Genomic DNA, 25,346 nt, shown 5'->3' with positions numbered 1-25,346 from the left:
GGAAAGATCACCCTTTTTATTTGTCCTGATGACTGTCATCACCTAGAGGGAAAGTTAAAGCGGAGGTCCACCCTAAAATGGACCTCCGCTCATCGGAATCCCCCCCCCTCCGGCGCCACAATCGGCACCTTTCAGGGGGGAGGGGGGTGCAGTTACCTGGATAATCCAGGTAACTGCACCCACTTCCGGGCTAGCTCTCTGCGGAACGGGCGTAGGTTACGCCCCCGTTCCGCAAGCGCCCCGCTGCCTGCTGGGAAACACACAGCTCCCAGAGGCAGCGGGGACCGTCCGGATTGCGCCGCGCGGCTCGCGCATGCGCAGTAGGGAACCGGGAAATGAAGCCGAAAGGCTCCATTTCCTGATTCCCATACCCAAGATGGCGGCGGGACCCGGCAGCCGAGCGAGCGATCGGCTTCGGGTGCCGACATCGCTAGCGCGCTGGACAGGTAAGTGTCACTATTTAAAAGTCAGCAGCTGCAGTATTTGTAGCTGCTGGCTTTTAAAAAAAAAAAAAAAAAAACGCGGAGTCCCGGTGGACTCCCGCTTTAAGGAAAATTCCAAATTTTGCATAATCACCAGAACAAGGATAGAGGGGAAATCATCCAATAGTTCTGATGACCCTGATGACAACCAGGGATTTCCCTCAGTTTGAAAAGATTTCCTCTCACTTCTTATTGTGGTTATAAATCAGGAAGTGAAGAGTAATCTCCCTAGTGGGACAAAGATGGCAAAATAATCTCATGGGTTATAACCCTCCCTTACTCTATCCAAAATGAAAGAAAACATTTTAGCTTGAATTCTACATTATGAATTACACCGTGAAGTCTAAGGTGCTTTCAATCACACCAAGGAAAGTCTCAGCTTTTGTCATTAGAGGCCAGAAAAGTTTCTTAGAACGTTAGAAGCACAATGTTGTTTATTTCTTTGATGACCTGATTTGGACCTACCATTACAATTCACAATTCATGTGAATCAAAAGGACTCCTTACGCATTACTAATTTCACATTAAATGGTTCCTCTTGGCACATTACAACCTTTTCTGACCTACAGTCCAGGTTTCACTTCCACAAAACATGTATTTTTACTACCTGCAGTTGCAGCATGCTGTAAAGGCACAAGGTAGTACTAACATATGGTGTGGTCCCCCACACCACTTTTTAAATGAATGAAAACCACTCTAAGGCTGGCCATACATTCTACAATTCTCTTGTACAATTTTGTTTAACATTACCAAAACCATATAATATGAGGTCAAACCTAAACACTTTCAATTTGTATGCAATCAGGCAGGCCCTTGCACTACATAGTTGAAGATAAATCCTAAAGGAAATTGAATAAGAAAATTGTATAATGTATGGCCAGCTTAAGGGCTTTATTTCTAGATGCTATGCCCTACTGCTAGCTGCCTTTTTTTGAGGATTATGCCATTAAATTTGTTGGCCACTGGGTAACAGATGTTGGGGCCTTTGTGGAGGTTCAATGGGAGGGAGCTCTGCAAATATTTCAAGTATGCTCGCCTAAAATGTCCTAAAACGTATGCAATTGTATATTGCACTACATGTTCACTACATCCCACTGGGACTCTTTAACCACTTGACCTCCGGGCCTTTTTCTGACACTTTTGTTTACGTGTAAAAATTTGTATTTTTTGCTAGAAAATTAGTTGGAACCCCCAAACATTATATATACAATAAAACCTTGGATTGCGAGTATAATTTGTTCCAGAAACATGCTTGTAATCCAAAGCACTCTTATATCAAAGCAAATTTCCCCATAAGAAATAATGGAATCTCAGATGTTCCTAGATTGTAAGCTCTAACGAGCAGGGCCCTCTAAACCCCTCCTGTATTGAAGCTTATTGTAACTGTACTGTCTGCCCTCATGTTGTAAAGCGCTGCACTGTTGGCGCTATATAAATCCCGAATAAAAATAATTCGTTCTACAACCATTTGTTAACCTCCCTGCCGGTATGATTATGTCGGATTTTAGGTGCTGAAAACGGTACAATTATTTTGCATCGAAATTTGGCGTTTTATATTGTAGGCCTGTAATTCTTAGGAATAACTCTCTTAAATCTGTCCAAACCAGAGTCTAGTAGACATCCCGGGTATGATAAAGTTTGAAAAACAAAATCATAAATTAAAATATAATAAATAACTATAAATATACCAAATAATAATATAATAATAAAAATCATTCAATAATGTAATCAAATCAAAAACGCTGACATTTTCTCAGTTGCAGAATTGTCACTGTCATTAATTTTCAGTGTTTGATGACGGATCTCCCCACAAATCGCTATCGCTCAATTCTGCGAGTGATTCTAATTTATTATCGCTGTTTTCTAGCTGGTCTAAAACCACTTTTGATGTAAAGGGACAGTTTTGGTTGCTATGGACAATCTCCAGTTTACAGGCAGAAAGAACAGTATTTATAACATAAAAGTGCATGCAGGACACTGGGAAGACCACTAGGGACAAAAGGGATGTGAAATAATTACATACAGCAATTGAATCTGTAAGATTACATTATACTGTATGTAATGTGTGTGTTTTACTTTTTGAAGTTGGCGCAGTTTTCTGTCCCCATTCATCGCAACGCTCGCAGGGAACGGAGCTCGGCTCCGTGATGGATCGAGAGGAGGATGAGCCGCTCACACAGCGGGGCAGACATGGCTGGATCCAGGGGACAAGGTAAGCATACTCATTCTGTATCCAGCGATGCGATCCCGAGTCTGGCTCGGGGTTACCGCTAATGGTACTGAATTTTCACCCCGAGCCAGACTTGGGAATAACGCCAGGGGGGTTAATAAGTCCTTCAGTTTACAGTCTATATAAAAAGATTATAGCAATGTGATAGATTGTGTAACCATAAAATGTCCATCCAAAAACAGCAGCCTTCACAATGGGATTAGAAGCAAAATCCAGCAGGAACTACAGAGTATAAAAAAAAAAGAGAAGCGCTTCTAAGTGTAGCAATATGATTACATTTAATGAAGGTACAACATTTAGCAACTCACATGGTTGATTATTAAAACAGGCAAGCTGTTCACATAGACCATCCTCCACGCTGCCCGCTACCACCTCTGTCAGTCTCCAATTGAGAACGGGAAGACTATCCTGCAGAAGAGCAATCTGAAAGCGAGGCTTGAGGCACTCGTGGAGTGCAGCGTGGAAGGGATGACATCAATGGGGGTGCAGAGGACCGTAAAATGTGGACAGCTTTCCCTCGGATGCCTGCGTATGTAGATGTGCCTGTTTTAATAATCCACCATGTGAGTTGCTAAATGTTCTACATTCATTAAATGTAACCATATTGCTACACTTAGAAGCGCCTCTATTCTCTTTTATACTCAGTTGTGACATGACACTACTTGTATATCAAGTCAAAATTCATTTAAAAATTTTGCTTGTCCTGCAAAACACGCTCAAACCAAGTTACTCTCAATCCAATGTTTTAGTGTGTGTGTGTGTGTGTGTGTGTGTATATGTATGTATGTATGTATGTATGCATGCATGTATGTATATGTATATATATATATATATATATATATATATATATATATATATACATATACACACACACAAATATATATATATATATATATTATTTTACATTTTTTACATTTTTTTTTAAAGCAGAGGCCCTAGAGCATGGGTGCTCAACCTGTGGCCCTCCAGTTGTTGTGGAACTACAAGTCCCATGAGGCATTACAAGGCTGACAGTTACAAGCATGACTCCCAAAGGCATGAAAGCACTTGTAGTTCCGCAACAGCTGGAGGGCCACAGGTTGAGCACCCAGTCTCTAGAGAATAAAATGGTGGGTTTTGCAATTTTTTTATGTCACATGGTATTTGCGCAGCTGTTTTTCAAACACATTTTTTGGGGTGGAATACACTTTTTTTAATTCTAATGCAAAAAAATGAAATGCATAACCCATTTTTTATTAAGATATAAAAGATGATGGTATGCCGAGTAAATAGATATCAAAAATATCATGCTTTAACATTGCACACGCCTGTGCAACAGTGACAAATGGTGAAACTTTTACTATCCATAGACGACACTTTAAAAGCCTTTACAGGTTACCACTTTAGATTTACACAGGTCTGGTGCTAGAATTACTGCCCATGAACTGACATTTGGGGTGCGGGGCCGATGCGAGCGTTTGCCTTTTCACGTGAGTGTGGTGGGACAGGGGCACTTTAAAACAACCATTACCACTGCTTGTAACAGAAATCCAGCGGCTTGTTAGCTGCTAGGATTGCTTTTACACGAGAGCCAATGGCTGTAATTTTATCTGTGAAGAAAACAACTATACACAAACTATTGCTATCCACAGAGAGCAGCAGAGAAGAAACGCTATTGTAGATTGATGCTCTTCAAACTCAAACATTATAGGATTATCCATGTCATATACTGGGAAGACCCAGAATTACACTTTCTAATAATGTCCAATGTTAAACACTACAAACCAAGTAAACCAACTGTCAAGACCATCAGATTCATACACTGTATAGCAGAAATGTAAAAAAAAAAAAAAAAAAAAAATCACACACTTTAGATTGCAAACTTCTAGATCTACAAACTAGACCAGGAAACGTTATAGTCCACCACATGTTCTAGACTGGGAACTGACTATTTGTAAAGTCATACATAGAGTCACAAAATCATCATTAAAGATGAGCAGCGCTGAAAGTTTACATTTCTGCAAAATTTTGTTAAATATCTGAAGATTTTGGTTGAATTTTGCCACTTTGGTGAAATGCAGCAGAGTCAAAAGAGAAGACCAAATTAAGATGTTTTTTAAAGGAAAATGGGGGTTCAATAACACCGAAGGGTTACAGAAACTCCTTTCGACTATCGCAGGCCTGTTCTTCAGACAAAGAGCCCTCGTTATTTTAGGCTTTTTTTTTTCAAATTTGAAAAATACAAAACTTAAAGCGAACATTACAGAAATAATAATCAAATATACAATAAAGAAAAGGAAAAGAACACCAAACTAAATAAACTAAACTACTCTTAATATCTACCCCAAAAAACACCAACCTTTAAATAAAGTAAAAAAAAAAAAAGGTAGGCCTTTTATCAAGCAAATGTTGCCTATAAGCGGCCCAATTAGTAAAATTGAAAGTTTCTGCTTCAATGACATTTCGCAACTAAATCATTTTTGCAGAAATGTCTTTTCTTATCCCCATTCCTCAGTGCCTGACATGCCCTGGTATTCTCCCATGAAATACAACTTACTTTGGAATGTGTTTTCCAGCAGGACTTGCTTAGCCTGAAAAAATAAGAAAATAATTAAAGGAAAGCCATATTGGTATTGGATCAATCATTATTTACGTTTATAAATGTTGAGCTAATGTTTTATTTTACTGTTAAAGTGTATGTAAACCCTAGCCTTACATTTCTCTTACTCTATTTTGGTGTGTTAAATACACCACTGAAAGCATTTTGTTATTACTGTTAGATAAATGCAAAAATATCTGTTGATCCAACCAGAAATGCAGTGAGCTGATAACTTCCTGTGCTCTCTACCTCTGCTTCACTGTTATCAGTTACATTGTTACCATTTCTTTCCACAGACTACAGAACACCTCCTCTCTGTGTAATGAGGAAAAGTGGAGGGGGTATTAGCAGGCCTGTCCTATGATAACAACACCATAGATACCAAATGGTGAGTGAGCATTGTGACCTTGGTCAGGAAGCATGTTACTTGCACGATCACCAGGTGAAAATAAAGAAAAAGGGCCCTAAAAGAAAGCAAATGCAGCCACCGTATCCATGAACTGCCAGGCTACAGTAAAATTATTTTTTGTCTTTAATGTTAAAGTGGAGGGCAACATAAAAAAAAAATACATTAATATTCTTAAAAAAATATAAAAAAATAACACATTTTTACTCACCAGAATCCCCTGTTGGTAGACAGTCTTCCTAATCTGCCTCTTCCTATTACATGGCGCTGTTTCTTCAATTCTTCCTCCTCAGCGAGCGGCTCCGTTGTCTTCTGGGACATGTGTGTGTCCCAGGAAACAACAGGGCCATTCACAAAGCGCTGTGCAGCTCGCGCATGAGCAGTAGGAAATGGGCAGTGAAGCCACTGCCTGTTTCCCTTGGGATAGCGGGCTTGCTGGACAGGTAAGTGCCCTTATTAAAAGTCAGCAGCTACAGTGTTTGTAGCTGCTGCCTTTTTTTTTTTAAATGGACGAAACGCCCCTTTAATGACAGGTTCTGCTTGCAGCTTCACAGATTCTGGATAGTAGTGTCAACGCTCTTTCTAAGGTGCTGGAGCTGAAAGTTCCACCTCTTATACAGTGCAGACATCATGTCATGTAGCTGCCCCCTCCCTTTCCTTTTTCCATTTACATAAAGCTTTGTATTCTGTTCACAAGGAGGAGAGGTGAGGAGGGACAGATAAATTACATGATCTCAAATTTTCCTTGCAATCACATGTTATACTTACCGGCTCTGTGTAATGGTTTTGCAGAGAGCATCCCCAATCCTTCTCTTCTCTTCTTGAGTCCAAAGCTGGCACTCTGGGCTCCTCCCCCCTCCCTGAGCAAGCCATTTGCTATGGGGGCACTGATGTGTGCTTGATCCCGAGCCCCACTCTGTGTGTCTATTGACATGCAAACTGGGGTCTCGTCCCGCTCCTGCTGAGACCCAGGAGAGCAGCCGCCCTAGTGCTGGATTGCAATCAGGCTTGGGTAAGTATTAGGGGGGGCTGCAGGGAAAGCATACTAAAGGTTTTTTTACCTTCATGCATAGAATCCATGCCTGATGTTAACCCCTTCCCTGCCAGTGTCATTAGTACAGTAACAGTGCATATTTTGTAGCACTGATCACTGTAATAATGTCACTGGTCCCCCAAAAAGTGTCAAAAATGTCAGTTAGGTGTCCTATTTGTCCATTGCAATTCGCAGTCCTGCTAAAAATCAATGATCACCGCCATTACTAGTAAAAAAATAAATATATAAATACAAATGCCATATAAATATCCCATAGTTGTAGATGCTATAACCTTTGCGCAAACCAATCAATATAAGCTTATTTACCAAAAATATGTAGCTGAATATATATTGGCCTAAATTGATGATGAAATTTCACATTTTTTATTGGATAGGTATTATAGCAGAAAGTAAAACGGGGTAAAACCTTCCGGTACAGACTGAACCTATGACAGTGATTTAGGTATTCCAAATGGAAAGCACAGTAGAAGCAATTTGCTTTCATATTATTTCTCCGTAAATAGAACTCTGTATGTCCCATTTGAACAGGGGTTTACCTTTCTGATTCATTTGTGTGTACAATTGTGTTTGCTAGCCTAAAAAAGAAAATGAATGCAGCTACCACATTTAAGGATGGTAAGCTGCAATGTATTACATTTTTTGTTTTTGGGTTTATTATCGTTTTAAAGTGGTTCTAAAGGCAGAAGTTTTTTTTATTTTTTTTATTAATACATTCTATACAGCAGCCCCCCTCATTCCCCTTATAACTTACCTTGTACCAGAGTCTTGACCGTCTGGGACTTTCCCTCCTGATTGGCTGAGACACATCATTGGACACCATTGGCTCCTGCTTCTGTCAATCGTTAGTGAGCCAACTAGGAGGGGGGAGGGCAAGCCATGGCTCCATGTCTGAATGGACACACAGAGCAGCGGCTCATCTGGGGTGTCCCCATAGCAAGCTGTTAGCTGTGGGGGCAGGAGTGAGGGGGCAGGAGCGCTGGCAAGGGACCCAAGAAAAGGAGGATCTGGGCTGCTTTGTACAAAACCACTGCACAGAGCATGTAATTCTAACATATTTGTTATTTTTAAACAAAAAAACTTTAATATCACTTTAAGGATACATACTGAAGCTGCAAAATCGTGTGTGGGCTTCTAGGCTTCAGATTACTAAAGGGTTAAAGTAATCTATAGAGTTAGCCATTGAATGGTACTTTTTTTACTTTTATTGATGTCTAACACAGCGGAACAATGTGTTGCTACATCATAACACACCAATAAACATTGACGGGTTGGTAGTTTTGCTCCCTCTGACCGGGAGGAACTAAGCAGTTTGTGGAACATCTTGCCGAGTGCTTTGTATGCTCGCCTCAGTGAATTTTATTGTTTTCACATCAAAAACAGCTGGAAATACCTTCATTGATTTAGGTGTGCATTTAAGAGTTTTTTTTTTAAATTCTTTTCCCAAGGTAGCATTTGTCTGCAAACCCTTTCCACACCTGCAAAAAAAGCTTTTACAAGTCCCTGGGGTTGTGGGAATTGAACGTCTGCCGACACTCTCAGCGGATACCATATGTATACTTCCAGGATCATTAAATGTGGGAAACTACACTTCTATGTAAAAAAAAATCAAAAAAATCAAAAAATCAGTATAATGAAAAAAATACTTAAGCAGGCCTGTCTGGGTCTAACAAAGACCATGCTAATACACCCTTTCTATTCTCATTTATGATATGATTTAATGTGTATGTCTTGGCAAAATAAAAAATCCAGTTCCTCTCTACAAGACATATACATTCCCCAGGCTTTTTTCCCCTTTGAAGTGTTGTAGCTGTTGATCTGCTAGAAATGTATTGTGCTTCTTACTTCCTGTTTGGTCTGACAACACAATGCGTTTGCTGCAATTAAAGCGTTTGTTAACCCAAAATAAAAGGATCCCGCTCCTTTAAAGCATGTTATATGACACAGTGCTTGTGTCATTTAGCCCCCCTGTAACACCTAAAAAACCTGGCTGATCCTGCCAGTTTCTCCCTACCCCTCTGTAAACTGACCATGTTGTATCATGGCTACAGATCCCTGACACTGTGGTCAGTTTACGTGCCTCTGTCATCAGCAGCCTATCTGCTCTCCTTTCTGCTCCTGTGTCCTCCTCCCCCCTACCATCTCTGTCTGTGTGTGAGCCACCCCCCTACTGCTGCTCTGATAACACTAACCTGTATATACCATCAGCACTGCCTCCTATTACAGTGTCCCCCTCTGTAAATGATTTATAAATATAAATGCTGTAAATACCTAATTTTAAGAGCTGAGATTGCGATCACGTGACCAGCCAGCTCTCTCCTTCTCTCCTCCAGACTGACATCAGCAGAGGAATCTCAGCTCCGCCCGCTGCATCTCTCAGAGGAGGAAAGGAGAAAGCTGGCCAGTCATGTGATCGCAATCTCAGCAGTGAAATTAGGTATTTGCAGCATTTATTTTTTATAAATCACAGAGGGGGATACTACAGTAGGATGCAGTGCTAATGATGTATACAGTTTAGAGTGGCTTAACAACCACTTTAAATCCCAAGTGGCTTTGTCAGCCCTGTCTGCTTAAAGACAAACTGCAGTCTGCTCACATAATTTGTAATAAAAACATCTTTGCCATTCTGAAGCTTCCTTCCAACCACTTTGCATATTATTTTTATATATACTGTGATTCTGTTCACTTCCCGGATTTACACAGACACACAGAGGCACACCTCCAGCTTTTATTGGCTCTCTTATGACTCATCCCCCCACCTATTCTGGCAAACTTGTGCGCGAGAGAGAAAGCGCGAGCTGTGCATGATGTCATAAGCCTAGGCTAATGACCAGACAAGATACAGGAAGTGGGCTGTATAAGGCATTTACTGCCAGAAAAAAATAATCCAAAGTTAAAACAACAAGGGCAGAAGATTTAATAGATGGAAAGTTGAAAAAATGACTGAGGCTGGGTTTACACCACTGTGAATTGGATGCGGGGTTCCCAGCATCTAATCTGCAGTAGAAGGATATTTTGACCGGCTCTCTAAGGAGCCGGTTCACATATCTCCGCTGTGGCTCCGGTGCTAATTTGCACAGGAGCCCTGTGTGTCTTTTGGTCCATTTCAGGTCTGAATTCAGCCAAATATTCGGGCTGAAATTGGACCTGAAACGGTGAGCCAGGACACAGCCTGAAGGCTTTAACTCTGCCTATCCTCCACTGCTCTTTGTATGTCTCTAATAAATTGGATTCTTATAGCTGTTTGAAGTTCAGCTTCAATAATCATTTCACTCTTAGCTATAAAAAAAAAGTAACATTTTATGCAGAAAGCCCCTTTTCTCTTATGCAAAATGTTACCTTCTGAGGGATGGATGCTGGGTGGTTTTCTACAATCAGACGCTTTATATAATAGATCCAGAGTCGTTTCTCCTCCTGATTTCTAGCCTGAGGAAGAGAAAAAGAAGTCATAATGTAAAACAGCAAGGGGAGCTCACAACATCATGTAAAATTGTCAGTCTATTGGCCTAATAAGGGATGGCAGAGAGGCTTTTCTCCTGGTTTAGCTAGTATTTTTCAGCCAGATTTCTCAAGTGAGTGGCTTCCTCAGTTCCTCAGTTCTAATCAGTGGCAGGAACATACCCTGGAATTTATTTCTTAGCCACCTAGCACCTAGGCCACATTGGTTATGAATGAATTAATTATTAATTTGTATAGCGCACAATGCAAACTGAATCGCCTCAAGGCGCTGTGAAGAACTTTGTTGTCCAGCTTCTAGAAGAGGAAGGTCTTGAGCTTTTTCCTGAAGAGCTGGTGGTTTTCTTCCAAGAGGATGTTGGTTGGTAGAGCGTTCTATAGCCGTGGTCCTTGGACAGCGAATCTCCATTCCCCCTTTGATTTGTACCGAGATTTGGGAATCTCGGCCTTTTACTAAGGCCAGTGGACCAATAATATGACGAATAATATTGTCAATATGAAGTAGTTCTGTACTGCAGTGTGTTTTAGTGGTGGTCAATTTTGTTTCTATAGTCCATCTTGCCTTAAAGTAAAGCTAAAGATGAAAGTTTTTATTTTGGAGAGAGTAGGCAATGACTCTAAACCTTTGTTATTTATTTTTTTGCCATCAGTGTCTCATTGGCAAGGTTTCCCTCCACTTCCTGTCCTGTACACAACAGCAAGGAAATCTCTCGAAATTAAGTGCAATCTCCTCTTAGGTGATAGCTGTCAAAAGAAGTACCCCTACTAGAAGATTTTGCCTCTATTTCTGGTTTGGTGACAGCTCAAAATTTTAACAATTTTCTCTCTTTCTGTCCTAGTGACAGCAGTAATTAGGACAAACAGGAGAGGGTGGATCTCCCCAAAAAAATTACAGACAGCAATTTAATAGGGATTCTAACCCTTTAGCACTCTATGCAAAACCCAAAAATATATAGTTTTGGCTTTAGATACTCTTTAAAGAGGAAGTAAACCCTGACGGGTTTACTTCCTCTTTCATTCCCTGCAAAGGTAAAGCATAATGGACTACTATGCATCGCATAGTAGTCCATTATGTGTCACCTGACACAGGAGCCAGCAAAGTCACCACTGTCCCCTGTAGTCCGGCGCATCCATCTTCTCGGTGGGTCTCGCCGCTCCGCCGCTGTCATTCGGCGAAGCCGCAATGACGTCACTCCCGCGCATGCGCACGGGAGCCGCCACTTGAGGCATATCGCCGGTGACCGCGGTGCACTCAGTGCGCCTGCGCGCCGCTGTCTATGGCGCATGCGCCATAGACAGCCGTGCCTGTCTTTCGGCAAATGTCTCCTAAACCGTGTAGGTTTAGGAGATATTTCTTGGACCTACAGGTAAGCCTTAATCTAGGCTTACCTGTAGGTCAAAATTGGTTGTAAGGGTTTACAACCACTTTAACCTCATTGATTGCAATGTCTTATCTTGACAAGAATAAGAATCATGTGGTTCAATAAAATGTCAGTTATCACTGACCTGGATGATTTGCTGGTGCTTCGGGATGGTCAAGTCTGAGACTCGAAAGCTTAAACTATCCTTCAGATGCTCTGTCAGGGCCAGGCTGCAGCACTGGATAAAAAAGAAAAGATAAAAGGCAACTCATTTAATATAGCATTCATCAAGGTTTCTTTGACCACCATCACTGGGGAAAAATTTCTTTGCATGTACAAAATATATTTTTAAAGATTTTGTATTCACGTTTTCCATATTTTTGCAGATTTAGAGATATGTGTTACTAATAAACCTTCACATATGTTTGAGCTCTTCTACTGCAGATAAACCTAGCCTATTAAAACTCTGCTATGTTGCGGCTTTTTGGCTGCCTCAGTATCCTGAAACTTCCAGGTGTGTCGACTACGTGGTACCTACAAGGAGGAACCACAGGATGCAGTGGAGGAGATTTGCAACAAAGTGTATCTATAATCCCTAGCAGTGAGTTCTTCTAATGGGACTTCAGAACACCCCCAATGCTCCTCTACCCCATAACAGAGAGGGAAGGTATACACAAGAGGGGAATGTCCCATCCTTTACTCTAGACTAAAGGAAAAGTAACATCTTGATCATTTGAAATCTCACCACTAACTTAATATGGTGTTTCTTCTTCATGCACCAGGAGAAGAAAGCGACAATAGTCAAGTGAAGCGGGGATCAGTAAAGAACACCATCTTTGGTCCGCACCGTAAGTCCCATAGCAGCTGTAAAATCGGTGGTAAGTACTGGCATTTATGGTTTGATTCATGTGTGGGTATATATATATATATATATATATATATATATATATATATATTTATGGTCGAAGCCGATACGGATATGAACAAATAGACTTAGCATAAGACTTACAACATGAAATAGACCTGAAGTGTGCCCTGGTCTGATGGTCGGTATACCAAAATAAGGGGGCATACCCTAGATTAGAAATGAATATTTGTGAAGAGAAATGAATTTGAGAAATGCCCTGAAAAGGGGATGGGAGGGTGGGTACCGCGCACAGGAAACCGACAAAGACCACAGGCGAGCGGGCTGGTTAAATACCCCCCCGGGCTCCTCCCATAAATTCAGGCCACCATACTGGCCTTCCTACATATATAAACCTTTTTTTTTTTATTACCGTTTTAATTTGATTGTGCTGGTGTCTGCTATAAATGAAACTATAAAAATGGGTATAGTAGTTGATATGTTGCCATGAGCAATAGAATTACTTTTACATTTTTTCTGAAATTTTGTATTAGGAAAGAAAATGCTTAAAATTGTTTTTCTATATTAGGGGTACACTATGATAACTAACACATAACACTATGTGCCTTTTAAGAGGGGTGGGCTCCCTTCAGACATACCTGCCCTCAATCTATCCATTATTATATATGTGTGCCTACTATGGAGGTTATCAAAATTTGTAGAGTTAGGACTGCAGATAATACTAGGGTGCCTTTTCACTGCTTTTTCAGTTTACACATGTATTTGCAAATGTGTGCAAACTAAACCCCTGTTTTTAACATGAACTGTTAGACAGGATAATTTGGTTTGTTACAGGCTGGCTGGTACGTTGAGCTGGGATTTTTTCTTTGTTTTTGTTTGTACACTATGATAAACCTTTCTGGAGTTCTATTGGAAAAGTAAAAGTCCATGCTTCAGTACAACTGCGTAACTACAGATATAAGCAGTATGGGGCCTGGAGCAGGAAGGGGACCCATCCATGTCTAAAAAAAGGACTGTATAAAAAAAGTTTTACTCACTGCACTCATCATTTTTCCCCTCTATGTGAAAGATCACTGCGATTGCTGGCTCAGTTATTGAAGTGCGGACTACTTTTTTTGCACATCAATCTAACACCAAAGCCAGCTTAGTATTGACTGGCCATTAAAGCGAACCTTCAGTCATTTATTCCACTTTCCATCTATTAAATCTTCTGCCCTTGTTGTTTTAACTTTGGATAGTAAAACATTTATTTTTCTGCCAGTAAATGCCTTATACAGCCCACTTCCTGTTTCTTGCCTGGTCATTTGGTCATTAGCCTAGGCTTATGACATCATGCACAGCCTTTTCTCTCACTCTTTGCCAGGAAGGGAGGGGGGATGAGTCATAAAAGGGCCAATGAGAGCTGCAGAGCTGGAGGTGTGCCTTTGTGTCTGTGCAAATCCAGTAAGTGAACAGGCAGCAACTTCAGCTGCCCACAGTTAAAATGGATGCTGCCAGACTTAGTGGAGGGAGATGTCTGAAGGATATTTGGCAAATACAGAATAACAGTGTATATAAAAGAATAATATGCAATATGGTTGGAGGGAAGCTTTGGAATGGCAAAGATGTTTTTATTACAAATTATGTAAACAGACTGCAGTTCCTCTTTAAGGTGAGGCTCCTCTTTGGTTCCTACCACAGACTAAACACAGCATAGCTCAGGGGGAAGCTGAGGCTCTAAGTAGCCCTATCAACCTGCAGAGTGTGAGTGTGGGTTGATCCATGCCGAATGCCTAGATACAAGGTGTGTACCTGTTCATTTACAGGGGAATGGGGTTTAAGAAGTAGTCCACTTCTTAACACCAATGTGGGGGGGGGGGGGGGGGGGTAATAGGGATGCATTATATGCCAGTGGCCCCATCCAAGTTTTGCCAAAGTACCTTATGATATTTAGTTATACCACTACTTGAGAAAAAGGAATTAAAGGAGTACAGAGAGAAACAATTGGAAGCTACTGGTACCTTACACCAAAGTTATATAAAAAAGAAATGCTAATATTCTGATAATATTGCAAAACACTAGAAACAATAGTAAAACAAAAAAAAGTGTAATCTTCACAGGACAATATGACTCACAAAGATATGCATTTTATAGATGTAAAGGTCCATTCTTTTCTTGGTGATCAACAACATTTTGCTAAACAAGAAAAAAGCTCGCTCTTTCTTGACTCGCTGCACTCGGAATGTCCCTTCCAGAACAAGTTCTCCAAACCCACTCAGGTCTGGACCCTGCCAGTTCACCAGCTTGCTTTGGATTTCCTGGAATGATCAGAGAGGACACTGTAAGGACATTGCACCAAAAAAGAGGGAGGTAAGAGCTAAATTCATTCTTTGACGCAAGTTCGTAGTGTTGTCGATCAAAGCAAAACTATATTGGAATCACTGACATTGCTTAATAAACTATAGTGGACTAAGTAAACTAAATTGAAAATCAGCAATTTTGGTATTTTCAGCTGTCCCATTGGCTTTCCTCTTTTTAAAGCTGAGAATTTAAAATGACAGGTCTGTGTACCCACTTTCTGGGTTATTTGCTGCTAGCTTTAATTCTCTTCTTTTTAACAAAACTTGCAGCTTGTGATATATAAGCTAAATATAGCAGCAAAAATCAAGCCATGTTTTCGATTTTTTCTTAGTTTTGGATATGACAGGAAAGGGTTAGGCTGGCCATATATGGAGCAACATTTTGCACTCATGTATGCCCATTCCCATTCATGAGAAATTGATTTATTGGTTGACTTCTCATGAGCCAATCAGCTGCAATGCTGATCAGTGTATTCTGATGACAGGGGAGTCCCGCTGCCAGAATACAATGACACAGTACGGAAGCTTCCTGCATCCACCTCAAGTATGTGGGAGGGGGAATCGGTTCCATTTATTTATTTTTTGTTCAGACGGTTAGCTGAATGAAAAAAAATAACTATGTATGGCCAGCTTTAGACCCTCGTTTTTTTTTTTTTATTGCTGTCTGTGTTCCTATTGAAAAGATTTGCCCTTAATTTTCTATTCAGAGACTACTGCTGCAAGTATTGGAAGTAAGGGAAATCTCCCCAAAGGGGGCATAGACAGCAATCAAAACTCGAAGAGGCTCTCACTCTGCTAAAAAGTGTTTATACTGGTGTCTGCTTAGAGAGATTTAACTTTACTTTCTGTCATTGAGACAATGAAATCTCCCAAACCAGGATGCAAACAGCAAAAAAAAAAAAAAAAGATTGTTTCGAATGCTTTTTCTGAAGTAAACAAATATATTAGGCTGTCAGTCAATCTTCAGACTTTATTTCTACTGGTGATCGCTGTTACAAAAAGGAAAGTGGGAGAAATCCAAAATTTTAGAGATGTCCCCGAACAAGAGCCAACAGGCAATTTTCCAGTGGGGACACCTGTTCTCGAGGCAACTTATAAAAAAGGGAATTACCCTCACTTTGGTTGATCTCTATCTTTCTGTTGCGTCTCTTGGACAGGAAGTGAAGGGAAATCTCTCCAATGATATACAGACAGCAAAAAAATAAACTGGCAGGGGTTTTAAGCCTTCTTATCCAAAAGAAGAAAAAAGTTTGGCTATATATACTCTTCAACGCATAAGGAGAAGAAGGGGGACAGCATAGTTATTCTCAAATGAAGCAGTTGTAAATGAAGTTAAGCATCACAAAATTTAAATTACAACAATTAGAGTTACCAGGCACATTAATATATAGAGTAAGTTGGTTTGTTAATGAACGTCTCTCATTCAAATGATGATCAACTTTGGTTCTGGAGCTTTACCCATTATGCTTTGCATGATGCAGTTCTCAGTACCTGAAGTCTAACAGCATGTTCTTGCTTCCTCTTCATATCATTGATGTACCAGGCAACAGCAGTCATTGTGATAATGGCTTCCTCCACAACCTCGTAGCCAGGGGCATTTTTATCAAAGTGCTTAGCCAGCTCCTGTGACAAATTAGACTAGACATCAGAATAATTGGACAAAACAATACCAAAAAAACACATGGCACTCAGCTGAAAATTTTTAGGGATATTGCCATGTGTTACACAGACTGTGACAAATTTTATTCAGAGCTTTGATCTGAAATACTAAAAAAGATGTGGACCTGATCACTAAATTATTGTATAAGTTTTAACTGGATAATGTGATTTCAAAATAAATTTTCAATATTTTTAAATCTGAAGCTTTCATAAAAATAATTCCTGATAATTCTACCGTGGAAGTCCTTGTTCATGAACTTCCTGTTAATGCTTTGTCCCTGCCTCCCAATTAGGTTCTTGCATTGTCACTCTGTTTTAGGGCTTCTGATGGAGACTACAAGTGGCCATTTCAACACAGATTATGCTTGCACGGTCACGGTTGTCACCACCAGGAAACCCACCTTGAGTATACGTCTGATGGCCAAGAGTGCACAACCCCTTAGCTAAATAGTGTACATGCCCCTGCCTCACCTGCAGGAGAAGATGGTATTTCATAATACGCTGTACAGGTTTCAGGAGATATGTCTCCAAGGGCAGGGAGTGCGATAACACCGCCTGCCGCTCTCTGAAAAACTGAACAAGCTCCTCATTCTTCATGCACTCCCGAAGGACGGAGACTGAGCTGGGGGGAGAAGAAAAGGTTAAGAAAAGGGAAAAGGAATAACACAGATAAAGAGACTGGAAAAGAGAATCTTAAATGAAAGTGAACCTGTCACACTTTTATCTCAACTTTGAATTCTGCATGTCCTCCCCCCAACATCACACAATGCTGGAAATATAGCTTGATTGGACAGATCATTTGTGGGAGGCTAACAGGAAATGCCCAAAGTTAAAAGTCTGAAGAAGGATTTAAGAAACCCTGAAGCATATGCTTGGTCAGGTGAGCTGCCTAGGCACTCACATACTATGTTGTGGTTGTAGAATTTCTTGGCTATATAAAAAAGGAATGAATTACCATTCCTGGAGAAAATGCTGCTACAGTGCTGGTCATAGGAACAAATGTTTGGGGAGCTGGTCATGTGATCACTGCTAAAATATAAGTCTATTTAGCATTGTTTGCGTGACAAAACACAGGCCTTTGTATATGCGATCAGCCTTGTAGGGAGCCCAGAAAAGCATTTTCTCCCCAAAAAAATTTTATTTTAACTTTTCTGTTTCTCATTGTCCAGCACATAGTATTACCCAACATTGGAGTATAGCTATTGGATTCATTACACAACAGAGACCAATGTATTCTAGTTATCTGCTGTCTCTAGGTTGGCTTTCCCCCTGGTTACCTCCTGCTGTTCTTCCATCTTCATAAGATGGTATACATCTATAAAGTCACTCCTGTTGATCTGAAACTAGCATGTAAGTGAGCTCACATCATGTTGCAGTATATATGCTTTACCTTTTTTCTATATATAAGCTGTCCAAGCTCTCTGATAGCAGGTGGGAATAGGTCTCCCAAAGGCCTGCTCATTGAGGTGCTTGATCATGCTACTCAACCTCTACCAATATAAGCACACTGCAAACTGGGCATGCGTTAAAGCGGAAGTAAACCCATCCATTTACCAGTTTCAAAAAAAAAAGTTTAATTTCCGGCACGTGCCGGAAATGTAACACTCCCATTGGTTGTGCTCTCAACCAAACTGAGAAACCATCCAATGGCTGGTGTCATAACTGATCACATGGGCAGCATCATGGCAGCTGTAGATTAAACAGAGGCAGAGATGGCAGCTTCCTTGGCTGAAACAGATAGGGGGGTTTACTTCCACTTTAAATAGAACCATTTTTTAAATTTTACACTACAATCTTTCTTTAATTATGTCTCAATTACAGCCTCAATCTCACACTATTGGTTTCAGTTTTCCCCAAGGCTGGAGATCTTTTGGTTGTAATAGTCTGCTGACTGACTAAAGAGAAAAACATTTAAACACATCTTAGCAGACACTTCCCCCAGCACTGCAGAAACTATTGTAGAAACAGAGAGATGGTTACCTGGGATAATTCATACAATACACTGTATAGATGTCAAACTCTTCACTCTGCAGAGGAAATGTGAAATCATCATTATACACGCACACACAATCTGGATTTTACATTAAGCCACTCTACTTTCTTACAGGAAGCATAAATTAAAAAAGTGGATAGCAGCTTCTGGTACTTTACTATACAATGTAAAGATCCCACCTTCCAATGCGGTTTTGGAATTTGTCTTTAGGACCATCGGCAGCTGAGAGCGGATATTTAGGTACCACCAATCAGATAAAACCGCTCTCTGTCAACATCCATGTCTTTCGCCATCAAGTCACAGAGGTGTCATCAGTAGCTGTCCAAATATGGTTTATAAAGGAATGCAAAAAACACTTTCTACTTACTGTCAGCAATGGATATGCCCATTTATATGCTAATTACAAAAGTTTTGGTTGTTTTGTAACCATAGCATACAGGGATAGACATGTGCAAAAGGAAAAAATTCGTTTAGTTTCGTTTCGTTTTAATTTGTTAATTCATTAATTTCGTTTAGTTATATTCGTTAACTTCCTTAAATTCGTTTTCGGATTTCGTTTAGTTTTCTACCGAATTCGAAAAATCGGCCACATTCTAAAATATTTCAACGAAATTCGAAAATATTTCAACGAAATTCGAAAATATTTCTACCGGATTCGAAATGATTTCAACATGATTCGACATTATTTCAACCACATTCGGCCGAATTTCGATTCGTTACGAAACGAATTGCACAAGCCTATACAGGGATGAAAGCAATGAAATGCAGCTTAGAAGGAGGTGAATGTATTGATAGCTGGAACTTGTCTCTGACTCCAATCGCTTTCCCGAAACAAGGGCTAGCAAGAAGAATTCACAGGAGGCTAACACGACTTCCTCCTGCAAGTGCTTGGAGCCAGACAGAAGCACAGGCTATAAATGCAGGCATCTCTTTGCTAGCTGTGTTGTTGGATTACCACAGAGGGAGGTCAGTGGGAGTGTGCCCTGTCTGACCACGTAGCTAGCCTTCCACAGTTTGTAAGAAGATGAGACAAGGTAATACACGTACTTTGTTCCCTGTGGGACAGAGCACTGTAATAAAAGGAATAAGACTTCTTCTATCAGAAAATTGTCAGTACATTCCCGAGTCCTCACATCATCCATCAAAGAGCCAAGATTGTAGACCTGCACAAGGGTGGAATGGGCTACGAGACCATCAGCAAGAAGCTTGGTGAGAAGTAGACAGCTGTTGGAGCAATTATTCGCAAATGTAATAAATACAAAATAACCATCAATCGACCTCGGTCTGGAGCTTCATGAAAGATTTTGCCTCATGGGGTAAGGCTGATCATGAGAAAAGTGAGGGATCAGCCCAGAACTACACGGGAGGAGCTTGTGAATGATCTAAAGGTAGTTGGGACCACAGTCACCAAACAAACCATTAGTAACACAATACGCTGCCATGGATTGAAATCCTGCAGCTCCCACAGGGTCCCCCTCCCCAAGAAGGCACAAGTACAGGCCTGTCTAAAGTTTGCCAATGAACATCTAAATGATTCAGAGAGGGATTGTAAAAAGTGCTGTGGTCAGATGAGTCCATAATTGAGCTCTTTGGCATTAACTTGACTCGCCATGTTTAGAGGAAGAAAAATGCCGGCTATGTCTCTAGAACACCATCCCTACAGTCAAGTACGGAGGTGGAAACAATATGGTTTGAGGCTGTTTCTCTGCTAAAGGTACAGGGCGACTTTGCCACATTGAGGGGCCAATGGACGGGGCCATGTATTGTAACATCTTAGATGAGAACCTTTTTCCCTTAGCCAGAACACTGAAGATGGGTCGTGGATGGGTCTTCCAGCATGACAATGACCCAAAATATACCACCAAGACAACAGAGGGGTGGCTCAAGAAGAAGCACATTAAGATCAATGAGTGGCCTAGCCAGTCTCCAGACCTTAATCCCATATAAAACATATGGAGGAAGCTGAAAGCTCCAGCAATTTCCGTGTTTATTAAAATTTGGCAGCTACAAAAGGTGTAGCTGCTGACTTCTAATAAACATGCACTCACCTGTCCAGTGATGCAGCCGCCCGAAGCCTCGGTTCTCTCCCCCGCCGCCAGCATCACTAGTTTGGGCACATTGCGGTGACAGCTTGCAGCTTCACAGCCGGGTGCGCACTGTGCATGCACAAGACGCGCTGCATGTCCTGAATGGCAGAGCAATTTTCTGGGACCTGTGATATGTCCTAGAAGATTGCAGGAAGGGAGGGGGAGAGGAGAACTTCCGCTCGAGTCGCCTAGGCGGCGCAAGCAGAAGTGGGAGCTGGGTACCTGTCAAAACTAGGTACCCACTTCCCCTCCAAAAAAATGACATACCAAATGTGGCATGTCAGGGGGATAGGTGTCCTTAAAGTGGTGGAACTCTGCTTTAAGGATTTAGAGAAGATCTGTAAACAAGAGTGGATGAAAATCCCTTCTGAGATGTGTGCAATCCTGATATCCAACTACAAGAAACATCTCACCTCTGTGCTTGCCAACAAGGGTTTCTTTACTAAGTCCTAAGTCATGTTTTGCTTGGGGATCATATACTTATTTTACTCACTGTACTGCAACTCAATTTATAACATTTGTATCATGTTTTTTCTGGGTTTTTGGTTGATATTCTGTCTATCATTTAAAATACATCTATGATAAAAATAATAGACCCTTTATTTCTTTGTAAGTGGGAAAACTTGCAAAATCTGCATGGGATCAAATAATTATTTTGCCCACTGTACATATTTTCAGTGTATTTAGGTCTGGTCACATGAACCGGTTCCCCTCTGTCAGTCAGCAGTGGTGGAAGGTGAGGGGAGGAAGCACTGAAAATGAATAGGCCATAGGGGCCAATGGTTGATGTCAACACCCCAGGCTATACCAGACCCTTGAGGATTACTTTCTCCTCTTTTCCCCTGCAGCCACTGCTGGCTGACACAGGGGATTACATGGTGGGACTGGAGTGGACTGAAAACATTTTTCTTACACGGGTTAGTCAGCATAGAGAGCATTTTTTTTTTTAAAAGGTGTTTATTTTAGTTTTCAACATTACAACTTAAATGTTAAGCAGTATACATAATGTATAACAATGATACCTAACGCATATAGACACCGTTATTAACCCTTAATGCTTATATATTAAGTACTGTATAAGTTGGTACAAGTAACCGTTGGTAGGAGTAACCACCCAGCCTGAGCGTTGTCATACAGCTCCCCGCTACCATAGTCATGACAGCTATGGCAAAAATGTTACTTGACTCAGAGCATTTTTAAGACTAGGCTTATCCTGAATTTCTACTTGCCAGTACCTTATATCCCGCAGGGATTACTCTGGTGGATCTCTACATTTGAGTTCCTAGGTCTGCACATCTGCTGTTGTAGTAATAGTCTTCTTGGCTCTGATGTAGAGGTTGATGAACCTCAAAACACGTTAGCCTATTGGATCTTCACCTCCTGTTTTGCAATTTGTTGGACTATGGACTGAACAATAGGGTACCATGCGATGAATCTTGATGCTGTACCTTGTGATGAGCTTTTAAATTTGTGAGTTATAATACTTACTGTTTTTTAATAATAAAATATGGTTTTAGGACAGTGCACTAGGTCGGTGCACCATTTCTTTCTTTTTCTTGTGGTTCCAGAGTATCAGACTTCTCCAGTCTTTAGAGGGCAGCAAGAAGTGGCTTATCCTTATAGAACCAAGAGGGAGATATAGCACATCCTTCCTGAGCGAGCCCGCTCAGGAGAAGTTGTTTTTGTGACTATAAGTCTATGAACCTTGCCTGAGCATGGTTCACATCCAAAGTTCAGCTTATTCATGTAGTGTGATTGACCCATAAGGTGCCTAGCACTACTTGGAAGAGTGGTCTGGGGTATGGTTTAGTTCAGATACCCGTGCCAGAGCACAGAACACTCATAGATCACTGCGCTCTAACAGAGCACAGAAGCAGGGATCACTGTGTTCAGGCTTGTAGAGATTGTGTAAGTGTGCTTGGTCCCAGTACAATGTGAGATCAGGCTAGTGGGAAAGTGAGGACAGTCATACTCGGGCATGGTACAAGGCAGTGTACACTTTTTTGGCGGTTGCAGCGGTTCCGTTTCACGTACTTACCATACAGCTCATCTTTTAGCAACACATGAGTCTACCTTGATATGCCTAGTGTGAGTAAACCCTAAGATGTGCAGCAAAAGAACTGTCAACTGTGGAAGGGAGTTCTCGTTGTGTCAACCCGCAAACCTGCAACTAAAACATGACTTTTGTATAGGTTGAACCTTTAACATTTAGCTTTGCATATAACTTTACACATTGGTTGTTCATCAAGCCTTATTTAATCTGCAATCCTGAGAATAATTACATATAGAATATTGCTCAGTTTACAAATGTTTGAGTGGATGCTTAACTGCCTTCTTTCAAATATTTTGCTCTTGTGCAGAAATAAGTTTTTCCAGCAGGGGGAGCCTTACCCTCATAACAAAGCACTCGGCGATCATGTGTGCAGAAGTGCAGTTCTCCAGCTCCTCCAGCAGCTCACTGTAAAAGAATAGACTGTTAATATCATGTCATGGCTCCATGTTTTCTCCCATACCTTTGGATTGCTAATTCTTCGTTCCACTTCAAATCTCATATTTTTTATTGACAGTTGGAATTTGCTAGGTAAATGTTGGCTTCTTATTTTTATCACTAATTAAAGATGTATAGTTCTACCATTTATAAGTCACTTGCTGCTGTAGTAAATGCAGCTAAGCACAGTATGGGCCCTTTAGCCAGTAATATGTACATATTTACCTATTTTAAAGTAACTCTGGTCCAGTTTCCCAATTTCCCCTGTGTCTGCCAGTCTCAGCTGAAGTGGAGAGGAGAGAGTGCATTGACAATGGCTAGTAAAGCCTGGAGCGGTGATGTTACCCATAGGCTTTAATGGCCCATCTGTTGTTGGCACTCCTTTCTCTCCCTTGAAGCCGCCCTGGCTGACACAGGGGAGCTGGATCACTTGACCGGACCGGAGAGGCCTGAAAAGTATAAGTGTATTAATCTTTCCTACATGGATTAGTTACAATAGGTGTTAGGAATAGGGAGGGGACAGTTTTAAGGCTAGTTAGGGGTATAGCCGGAAGTTCACTTTAAAGTAGAACTTTTTATGAATTGAGTAGGGGTAGGGTTATGACCCATCAGGTTTGCTTTTGCCATCTGTGCCCTATTGGAGGATTTCCCTTCACTTCCTATCCCAAAGTCAAAACAGGAAGTGAATGGGAATCCCCCTAAAGTGAGGGAACCCCTGGTTGCTACAAGTATCCCCATTGGAAGATCGCCCCTTTATACTTGTTCTGGTGACAACCCAAACTTTGGTATTTTCTTTCACTTTCACACTTGGTTACTAACGATAAACAGGGACACGGGCAACAACAAAGACCTGACAGATGTTCCAATCCCTTTCCACTCTATCCGAAATGTAAAAAAATGTTTTGCCTTTATTTATACTATAAAAATGATCTGACACTTTGATTCAGGGCATCCCCCGTATCTACTTATAGTTTTCATTGCAAAGGCCCCCAATGCTCTGTTTAGCCATCAGAGTCTGAGGCCGCGTACACACGCGGGGACTGTTCGCTCAACTTTGTCCGTCAAACAGTTTCAGCGGACAGTCCGCTCAAAATTAGCATGGACGGACTTGCCCACACACGACGAACGAACAGTCCGCTGAAACCGTGCACGATGACGTGAACGGCACGTACGACGGGACGAAAAATACGACGTCCTATACACTGCAATACAACTTTCGGCGTGTAAATCCTTTCTGAGCATGCGCGGAACTTAGTTTGACGAACAAGCCTACACACGAGGGGACTTTGTTTCAGTGGACAGTTTTTCGGAAATTCCGAAAAACTTTGTTCAGCAGACTTGTTCGCTGAAACTGTCCGCTGAAAGCCCACACACGAGTGGACTGTCCGCCGAAACACTGTTCAGCGGACAAAGTTGAGCGAACAGTCCCCGCGTGTGTACGCGGCCTAATACTTGAGTAAGCTCCCTGTCGGCCAATATCAGAGCTTACACAAGGTTATTGACCTTCTCCCCTCCCCCGTGGGACATTGTAAAGGCCTGGTGATTGGCTGCTGAGCCCTAAGCACTGTTTTCTAAGAGGATGGGCAGAAGGTCAATGTTTCCCTGTGGACAGAAGTACCGGCCATTTCTGAAGGCTCCACTAGACCATCGTAGCAGCAGGAGAGTACAGCATGGATGAGTATGGGGAGGGGGTGCTTTCAAGAGACCTTGTCACTTTGAAAGCACTTTAAAAAGAAATAGGAATGTATTATCTTATTAATAGACAAATTGGGTTAAAAATTTCATAATATGTAGAAACTTTGCAGAATTCAGTTCCGTATTCAAAACGGCACAGCTACAGCGGTCCAGATTTTTCTATCATCATGGCTGACATCCTAGAGATACAGCTCTGCCTATACACATGAAAGGAGACAGCACATGTGCTATTCACATTGTGCATATGGTGTTCACATACTGGACTTTCCATCAATAATCATTTGGGGGACAAGAAAAGCTCAACGAAAAAAACAAGCTAGGAGTTTTACTATGTATGATCAAAGAGCATTTGATATATTGGCAGCATGCTGCACATCCTGTTCTTTCAATGCAAGCTGTGACATTTTCTAACTTAAATGTATAAAAAGAAATCTCAATATAAAATAATATTTTTTAGTTTTGAGTAAAGAGAACATGGTTTAGAACATTTATCAGGTTTTTTCTGCTGTCTGTGTCTTGGCTGGGAGGATTTCCTATCTCTGTGACAGGTTAAGTGGTGAGCGCAAATCTTGCAAACACGGACAGCATTACATTTTTGGTACCTTGGCAATGCTCGCTAATCAGCACTGCACCTATCAGTATGATGCATGTGTACT

General features: G+C 41.1%; 1 protein-coding gene across 2 annotated transcripts in view; it reads right to left on the bottom strand.

The window, feature by feature from the left end:
* PLEKHG2 (pleckstrin homology and RhoGEF domain containing G2) overlaps positions 1-25,346 on the bottom strand; it is a 153,076-nt gene that overhangs the window by 28,164 nt on the left and 99,566 nt on the right. For both annotated transcript variants that reach the window (XM_077479997.1, XM_077480007.1), the window contains 8 exons: positions 22,899-22,965; positions 18,408-18,454; positions 16,899-17,049; positions 16,260-16,391; positions 14,544-14,726; positions 11,710-11,802; positions 10,087-10,173; positions 5,249-5,282 (listed from right to left, as the gene is read on the bottom strand). In XM_077479997.1, coding sequence (XP_077336123.1) covers positions 5,249-5,282; positions 10,087-10,173; positions 11,710-11,802; positions 14,544-14,726; positions 16,260-16,391; positions 16,899-17,049; positions 18,408-18,454; positions 22,899-22,965 — 794 coding nt within the window. The remainder of the gene's footprint in view (positions 1-5,248; positions 5,283-10,086; positions 10,174-11,709; positions 11,803-14,543; positions 14,727-16,259; positions 16,392-16,898; positions 17,050-18,407; positions 18,455-22,898; positions 22,966-25,346) is intronic.

The sequence above is a fragment of the Lithobates pipiens genome, unplaced genomic scaffold, assembly GCF_037356315.1.
Source record: "Lithobates pipiens isolate NorthernLeopardFrog02 unplaced genomic scaffold, aLitPip1_a1.2 Scaffold_1, whole genome shotgun sequence".
NCBI classification, from domain to species: domain Eukaryota; kingdom Metazoa; phylum Chordata; class Amphibia; order Anura; family Ranidae; genus Lithobates; species Lithobates pipiens.
This window is presented reverse-complemented; position numbering and strand designations above follow the sequence as displayed.